This window comes from Dunckerocampus dactyliophorus, chromosome 11 (assembly GCF_027744805.1).
Source record: "Dunckerocampus dactyliophorus isolate RoL2022-P2 chromosome 11, RoL_Ddac_1.1, whole genome shotgun sequence".
In the NCBI taxonomy this organism is placed as follows: Eukaryota; Metazoa; Chordata; class Actinopteri; order Syngnathiformes; family Syngnathidae; genus Dunckerocampus; species Dunckerocampus dactyliophorus.
Window position 1 is genome coordinate 25,291,101 of NC_072829.1, and position 9,110 is coordinate 25,300,210.

The 9,110-nt window shown below is 43.5% G+C and overlaps 1 protein-coding gene across 1 annotated transcript; it reads right to left on the bottom strand.

Moving 5' to 3' along the window:
• Positions 1-779: 779 nt before the first annotated feature.
• egr1 (early growth response 1) lies at positions 780-4,790 on the bottom strand. Its single transcript, XM_054793021.1, has 2 exons — positions 3,932-4,790; positions 780-3,325 (listed from the first exon to the last, which is right to left on the bottom strand). Exons 1-2 carry the CDS (start codon positions 4,140-4,142, stop codon positions 1,995-1,997), a joined length of 1,542 nt encoding a protein of 513 aa, XP_054648996.1. The 5' UTR covers positions 4,143-4,790; the 3' UTR covers positions 780-1,994.
• Between the last annotated feature and the right edge of the window lie 4,320 nt (positions 4,791-9,110).

Below are 9,110 nucleotides of genomic sequence, written 5' to 3' on the forward strand. Positions count from 1 at the left end.
GCCAATTATCAATTATCCGCCATGAATGCTGTCGGCTTGTTTTCCTGCCTTCTATTGCAGCTGTGTTTGCATTTGTGTCTATTTTTGGTCCGTCTGTGTCACATCGTAAAGCGTGGGGTGCAAAAAATGAGTTCTGTTTTTGTCCACATAAGTTGAAGCTGTTTTTTATCCGTGTACCGTAGGTAACCAGGGGAAAATTGGCGAATGTAAAAACATGGTTGGATGAGAAAAAACAAAAATAATGATGGTTGTTAAACCACCGACTGTGTGCTATGAGGCGACAGCATCACATCGGCCACCTCCATGAGAGCAAAAAAGACAGTGAAAGCCTGTGGAAATATACCCATACACATCTCAGCACAGTCACTTTAGCATATCCTCGTTTACTGCCAAAACCATTTCTCTAACAGCATGAAGAGGAAAACTTGTTTTTATTATATAACTACAAGGCCAGTGGACAGTATGCACGCAACAGTTTGGGGCCAGCCGGTGTGAATCTTAAATTCTTAAAATGAAAAGAGAGTTTTATATACGCTGAATATGTTGAATTATCAGATAAGATGTTCATAAGCATCGGTGCTACACTGATTGAAGACCAGCAAAATATCAGATCACACTGAGCAAATTTATTCAGATTGAAGTGTGACCTTCAGTGAATATCCACCGGTAAGACGCTACAGTATATAAATTGTTCTGAACGTGTGTATGAGATTAGCTATAAAGCCACCAACAGGAAAATTGTGTCTAGACAATAAAGCACCAAAACAAATAGGCATATATTCACATTTTTATTTATATTTAATTTCTGGGAGGATATCGTGTACACCAAATATCCCATTGGCAGTTAAGCGCATTCATTGTGTTCAGAAGCCAGGAACAGTCACTTGTTTTAACAAACACAAATACAAAATAAAGATAACAACAAAATAATGAACTGCATGTATAGAACATACAAAAGAATCCCATGCCTACTCAGTAGGTAACTTCAACATTCCGGCTCTTAAAGATGTGGATATTTACACTTATAAAAATATACTTTAAAATGTTCTCTTTTTTTTTTGCTTACATTCTAATCAAATGAAGCAGTGCCCTCATCCCTTTTTCTCCCTTCGTTGTGACTTACATTCTGTAACAAAAATATTCCCTCAGTCTTTAAGGCGAGATGCAGAGCATCCTCTCTCACGCACGCAGCCGATTCACGACATCAGCAAGGCTTCACAAAAGGCACCAAATAACGGAGCAATTGTCCCTTTTTTTTTTTTTTTAGTTTTTTGAGGGGAGGGGGGAAATGCTCTTTTCTTTTTCTTTTCTCTGTTTTTCCATATAACTGAGCGATATGTCACATGTGAGAAAGAGAGAAAAAGAGTACCAGTGGATGATATTTACAAACAGAAACTAACAACACGCCTACTCATGCTTGAATACGTAAGTGCTTTTTTTTGTCTTTTTCCAAAGAAAAGGTATCACAGCATCATCACTACATAATAGAGAATGTTTGTAGAAAATATGGCCCTGCTCACTTCAAATAATACAATGCAAATATGCAAATCATTGTTCACATCAATACCGAAGAATGATAGGAACAAAACATGGCACGTGTACAATATACATATATGGTAGCTTATGTATATTAGTCATTGTCTCTTGTACTGTATGCATGCCGGCGGCAAGGGCGGGCGTGCTTGAGCATTGCAGCTGCTGGCAATCTTCACCTTCTCTGTGTTTTCCTTTTGTGTGTACCTGATGGAAGAGAGCCATCATTTAGTCCTTTATGCATTTGAAGTGCTGCATGTGTTTTTCAGAGCTGGGGCAGACAGGAAAAAAACCTTGCCCAGTCCTTGACATGTGTCCTTTTCTCTCTTGTGGATAAACCTCAGGATTGACCCAACACTGCTGAGAGCTGTCACAAAAGTGCTTCTTTTATTATTCAAAAGGGGGACAACAGTCTTTAGATGCTGATGTTCATCTCTTCAAATACCCTTATGGAAGGAAACTTAGCAGATCTCAATTGTCCTTGGGGAGAGAGTCGTCTGCAGGTCTGATAGCGGGGTGGGCACAGGGGAGCTGTAGATGTTGGAGACGACTGAAGAGGGGAAGGGAGAAGCTACCTGGGACTGGAAGGTGCTCGACATGGACACTGACGGATAGGTGGTGGCAATGGACGGAGATGGATAGGAAGTGTGAGCTGGAGAAGAGTAGCAGGATGTGACGGGGGACGGGTAAGAAGACACTGGGGAGGGGTATGAGGTGATGGGCGAGGGGTAGCTTGAGGCAGGCGAGGCGGCCGACACGGGGGCTGACACGGGCACTGCCCCGGCCCCCGCTTTGTCTGCCTTCTTGTCCTTCTGCCGCAGGTGGATCTTTGTGTGCCTCTTTCTCTCGTCGCTGCGAGCAAACTTGCGCCCGCAGATCTCGCAGGCAAAGGGCTTCTCGCCCGTGTGAGTGCGGATGTGCGTCGTCAGATGGTCGCTGCGGCTGAAGTTGCGCATGCAGATGCGGCACTGGAAGGGCTTCTGGCCCGTGTGGATGCGGATGTGGCGTGTGAGCTCGTCCGAGCGGGAGAAGCGGCGATCGCAGGTCTCTACCGGGCAAGCATAGGGCCTCTCGTGTGGGGGGGTCTTGCTCGGCCGGGTGGGGTACTTGCGCATGCGGCTGGGCTTGATCAGCTGAGACTGATAGACGCTCTTTAGGTCTTGAGAACCTGTCTGTGTAGCAAAGGCCTTGATGGTGGAAAGAGGGGTGAGAGAGGGCTGGCTTGACTGACTCTGGAATGGCTTTTGGTCAGGGGGCACCAGGCTGATCTCTCCCTGCTGCTGTGGGAACAAGTAGTCAGGAATCATGGGCACAGGGAAGCTTGTGCTGCAGGTCTTGCCGTTAGGGTAGGCGGGGGGAGGGTACTGCGCGCCTCCATTGGAGCCAGTGAAGGCTTGGCCCTGGTCTGGGAAGATGTCTGAGTTGGGGTTAGAGTAGGTCGGAGCGGCAGAGTAGATGGGGTTGGGCTCGGTGTGGTGAATGGAGGACGTGAGGCTGGAGCTCTGCGATGAGGAGGAGCTAGAAGCGGGGGAAGAGGCGGACGTCGGGGCAGATGAAGAGGACGATGAGGTGCTCTGTGAGGTGGCGGACGCAGAGCTGGAGCTCGCCGGAATGTTGCTCATCAGACCCGTGAACAGGCCCAAAATAGGCTCCGCCCAGAGGCTGTTGCTGCAGGTGGTGGCGGGTTCAAGGGTGAAGCGACCCGTGTAGGAGATGGGGGGCAGCCGTGGGGTGGGGTACGTCTGATCCCCTACTGACTTCTCACAGTTGAAGGGGATGTCAGGGAGTGTGTCTGTGGGGAGAGGAAGACACATGACTCAAGCTGTACACCGGAGGTACACCAGTAAAACGTCTCCCCCCAGTATTTCTCAATAAAAACAATTCATTTCAGAATTCAAAGTGTCTTTAAGTTTTTTTCTCCACTATAACGCTGCTCATCTCTTGTTCATTATTTCCTGTGTTGCACACAAATGTCACACTCACGTGCACACAAACGCACATTTCCTTGAAGCCAATCAAAGCCTGAGGCGATAGATTAGGGAAACTGCAGTTCAGCTGGTTTTAGGAATGCAATTTGAACGGAGCACTTGGTGTGTCGACAGAAGCAGGCAGTGCCAGCAATGTCTTTGAGTCAACAGGGATTTTCAGCTGTCAATAAATTCGCAGGAAGTCGACATTTTCATCACTTGTAGTAATAACCAAACTAAATAAACGAAGTAAAAATCTAAAACAATGGCAGCCTGAAATTTCACAAGTTTTAATTTCAGAAAATCTTGATATGCCATGATTTAGAGTCATTACGACGAAGTAACCAAAAGTAATTAAATTAACGCCACAACATCAATTTACTAACTCATCCTATTTAGCATATGTCAAGTTTAATTTAAAGGTCCCTCACCTCCAGCAAGGTGGTCATACTGCTCTCCTGGCTCGCCGGAACCGAAGCCGGCCCCTTCGGGCGCGGAGGCTGTGAGGAAGGGTGTCCCTGCAGAGCTGAGCATCATCACCTCCTCCAGCTTGGGGTAGTTATCCATGGGGGAGTGAGGGAAGCTCAGGGGCTCAGAGATCTGCAGGGCCGGGAGGATCATCTCGGTCTTGGCTGCAGCCATCCTCTGCTGGTGCTGTTGGAGCTGCTGCCGCTGCTGCAGGGCTGAGGCTGGAGGCTGGTGGCCGAGGAAGAGTGCCGGTAGGTTGGCTGCTGCACTCTGGTGGGAAGAGCTGCACACCCCGTCTGCTGACACCAAGGAAGATGCTGTGCTCTTCCCTCTTGTGCTCCACTTGTCCTTTAGTTTTCCGTCTCTCTCAGAGATGAGCAAAAGATCCACGTGTCTTTCTTTGTTTTTTAGAAAAAATCAAAAGTGTCCTTTTTACTCATTTGCGAAAGTAAATGAATACATATAGCTTGGTTGATATATATGTATATATATAATAAACGATTTTTTCCAGTCGGGTATTAACCCTCTTGGATTTGATGTTGTTTGTTGACTTTTTACTTTTGGCGTGATGTTTGGGAGGTCTATGTGTTTCCCTATCTGCTCTAACAGTTGCTCTTGCGAGCTCTCAGGGCTGTCTCTGAGCCGAAAGGTTTCCCGCCGCTTATAAACCCTCTCTCTGTGACGTAGATGTCCATATTTGGGAGGGAGGAAGCCCATATTTAGTCACTGCGGTGGAGGACACATGACGCCGGCCTGGAGGGAAAAGCAGAGCGCGGTGAGACTTGATATTAAAGCTCCGGCAGTAAATTGTGAAGACAATGCGGCTCTTCGTTCAGCCCAATAAATGTGTCTTCATATTGTAAAAGCCCAATAAGACAGCTTTGGAATTGTCGCTCTCTCGCCGTCCTGCCATAGATTTAATTTGGATTTCCCATCTGTGCAGGAGGCTGCGCCGCTGCCGGAAAGCCGCGCTCCGCCGCGCCTTATAAGGTCGTGACCACATAAGGACTTGTTCCGGTGGGGTTCCAGTTCCCTTCCCTTGTTTGGGACTTCCTGAGGCGGCGCTCTTTTGGCAAGGAGAGCGGCTGGAGAGTAAATCATGGCCAGAGCTCTCAATAAGTAATGTCAGCAGCACAGTCTCGATTCTTCTGATTTATTTTCATCCAAAGCTCCAGCCACAGAGAGGAACTAATGCACTTTGGGTCAGTCTCAGAGAGAAAAGATGGATTTTGCAACATTTAGGTCTGGTCTGCTTGTTCAGTAGACTTTTTTTCAACCTTAAGAAGATTAGCAAAATAGATGCTCAATAATATAAACACTATGGACAAAATAAACATACCGTGTTGGTGTACATGATACAAAACATATATAATGTGTACATTTTGGAGTGAATGTATGCACACCCAGTGAGCTGCACAAAGATGATAGCAGTAAGTCATATTTTACGGCTATGTTGAGGAATGTGCACACGTCTCTGCTCCATGTTAATGGAGTAATCATCGCTGTCTGTCTAACTGTGGTGTGTCCCCTGCTCAACATTGAGACCATCTGTCTGCCACCCTGCAGCCTAACGGGCCTTGGCAACCAAGCAGCACTCAGCTGTGAGGGCGCAGGCTGGATGCTGACGCTCCTCCTCCAGCTGAGGCTCCAGCGTCGGCCGGTGAGCGAGCGCTGCTTCATGACGAGCATGTTTCCAAAATGCAGGCAAGCTCTTCAGGAATCAATCTCAGGCCACTGTTGAGACCCCATTGAGAGCATGCATCTGTCTATTTTTTTTTTTACGTCATTTAACTTTATTCTCTTTATTTATTCATAATTCAAGATTATTATTAGTATTATTTAAAAATGTTTATTGATGTATTTATTTAACACTTATTTTTTCTTTTCTTTCATCACTGCATAAAGTATAAGTGTTACTGTTACCGTTACACATTTTCTCTATTACTAAAAGGTAACATTTAAATTCAGGAAGAGCAAACTGTCAATTATAATAATATACATAACATCGGTCACCAACACAGCTCACCGTAGGGCCAAAGAATATTTGCTTCAACTCTTACTTTAAAAGTTTGATAACTATTCAATTCAGACATTATGCCTCTATTTAATGACACATCACCACAAAAACACTCCGCTTTGTAAATAAAGTACAACTTAGCTGTTGCCAGTCATATAATTCAAACACAAATAGCTCACCTCTCCTTTCTTGTTGTCAAAGCAGGTGCAATAATGCTGAAAGTTGGGAGACTCCTGCACCAGAAATGAATGCATTAAAACAAAACCATTTTTTTGTGTTAATGATGATGATAAAAATGTGACTTGTGAAAACATTATGTTGATGTCCTGGCAAAACAAGCTTATTCCGCTTATGTGGGCTGAAATAAGCTATGAAAATAAATGTTACAAAAATAAGTAGCTTTCGGCCGTGATATATAATACAATATATTGTAATTGCTGAGACATAGACAAGGGGTAGAATTAAATAAGCTCTAGTATTCCTACTCCTTTTTGGACATGTTGAATTGCTCAAGTAAAATTCCCTATTTATAAATAGCATATTTTCATAGTTAGAGCATAGAAAACCATTTAAATGTGTTTTTTTTAACTATTCCGATCTTTAACTATTGTATTAGAGCCCCGTAACACCCCTATAGTCACCTTTACAATCATAATATAGTAGACATAATAATAGAATATAAGACATAATGTAGACTCACACACTTTCGCATTTGGAGTTGTTTCTTTTTTTTACCACCAGTAATTCCATCGATGTGACATTGCTGACTCCTGGTGACCAGCGTTTCAAAAGGAGTGGGGAAGAAGGACAAAGTAAGAAGCCAAAAACTCACCACTTCCACACGGAATGGGAGGATAACCTTTTATCACTCTGCATCCATGGCTGGCTACATGGAGCGCAAGATAAGGTAATGTAATAATGATGGATGTCTCAGCAATGTGACATTACTGCTGCCTAGTGGCCAGAATACTACATATCACTTGTATTTCAATATGTTTTGACTAATAATAGACCATAGTCTACCACAAAACAGTAATCATCAATTCATTAATTCATTTCTGAAAAAACGCGATATAGCGAGGGAGCGATAATCGAACCGAGGGATATTGCAAGATGCAAGTATTTGTATTTTAGTTAATTTTGTCGTTTTTATGCTTGAAAATTCTTAATTTTGTAAGAACAAAATTATGTAAACAATGCCTAAACATTCATATTTTTTGAAATTGCAATGATTTATTAATATATTTTGAAAAACCGTGATACAGTGAAGCCACAAATTCAAACCGTGGCGAGGGACGACTGTACCGCTCCAAACAGCATTATAATGGCTGATTTTGAATTGACTCTGTTTAAATAGGGCATGTGTTCCCTAATGAAGTCTGGATGACATTGTCTGTCTTCCTCTGTTTACTCCATTACTCTACACCACATTATGGCATCAAGTATTGATGATTTGGAGCACAGCCTCACCATATCCAAATAAGCCTGAAGGGTGCAGCTGGAAGATGTCTGCTGTTGTTTATTTGCGTCATGAAATACTGTACATCTAATAATTTTTGGTGGCAGTGGTATTTAAGATGAGTATTTTTGCGTAAACAGAGTGACACAACCTTTCAGAGGTGCATGGAGGTGCAAGTCTTGACACGATGATGGTGAGTTACACAACATGTCTTTATCTGCGTAGGGGAGGTGATGACACCAAATCCAAACACCCGCCTGCATCTTGTGCTGTTTTTGGCCGTCAGGTACCGAGGTCATTATATTTGTGGCAAAGCGAAGACGATGGAGTGCCGAGAGCAGATGAGAAAAGTCATCATTTGATGACACTGTAATAAAATCAAGATTGGGGCGGGAACTCTGGGAAAAGCAATAAAGTAATAAAGATGATAAACAGTTCACAGTGCTTGTCTGGGCCTCCTTTTACTCTGATGCATGAAGGTGAAGCCCAATGCTGGGAGGGTAAGTAGAGGAAATTAGGATGCTTGATGATAGCGATGCTCAGCGTAATTTTGTATGTTTGCATGTTTGCCTGTCGGTTTATTCCCCCAAATATGTTCCAAATGAGTGAGGTCAGAGGACTCCTTATTTGATGAAAGCAGAAAGCCCGGCCCCGTACCTTTTTAAGAATCACCGTAAGTTCCGGCATATAAGACGCTACTTTTTTCTCAGGCTTTGAACCCTACAGCTTATACAGTGATGAGGCTGATTTATGCTTACGTTCAAATTTCACTTTATCCCGTATGCTTCAGAACAGTCATTTTACGCTTCATGCACACACCCTCATCACGGAAAACACATGAAGAAATGCAAGCTTTCAAGTTAAAGGCCATCGATCTAGCAACTTTTTCTCAAGTCTGCCAGTGGATCTTGACTGCGTGGAGCAGTGTCAAGAAAACACTCTCACCAAAGGACTACTGCGTGATGAAGAAGACAGCACAAGCTCAATGGCTAATTTGCCTCAAGACAAAAGTGACACTGAGAGCGACAACAAAAGAGAGAGACTGACAACATGTGTGACGAAGGCTGTTCAATTCCGACACTAAAGAAGACGCAGAAAAGGAAGATGACGACAGTGATGACTTGTCTGGTTGGCTACTGTTTAACTAGCCGTATTACAGACACTGTTCAGTACTGTTTGGTTAATTAATTTAATTACAAGTTTAAAAAAAACCCTTTCTGTGCACTAAATATCTCATGTTACGATATGGACACCTGCTGCTTATAGATAGGTTTTGCCTATATATGTAGAAATCTTTTTTTGTCTTTAAATAGTGAGTACATCTTATATTCAGGTGCGCTCAATAGTCTGGAAATTATGGAAATCCCATAAATAATCTGCTGAGTGGTCGTACAGTTTGGAAATTCTCAGTAAAATTACACCCATGAAGATTTCAATATCAAACTGCTGTCATACATAATGTCAGAAAATCCGGATTAAGAGGATTAACTTGTGTTCTGCTTTTTCCTTGGCTTTTGTGGCTTTTTTTGAGACGCATTCCAAGAGGAAGGCGCCAGACACAACAAAGGGTGTTAAGAAACTGAGAATATAGTTGAAGTGAAGTTACTTGAAGTAAACTGTCTCACACACATTTGTCCTAATGGTGATGCAAAGGTGTACGGAGTTC

Excerpts from the sequence above, each read along its gene's own strand:
- egr1 (XM_054793021.1), bottom strand. The coding sequence starts at position 4,142 with ATGGCTGCAGCCAAGACCGAGATGATCCTCCCGGCCCTGCAGATCTCT. Across the intron at positions 3,326-3,931 it reads GTATGACCACCTTGCTGGAG|ACACACTCCCTGACATCCCC; the intron begins GTGAGGGACCTT and ends CTCTCCCCACAG.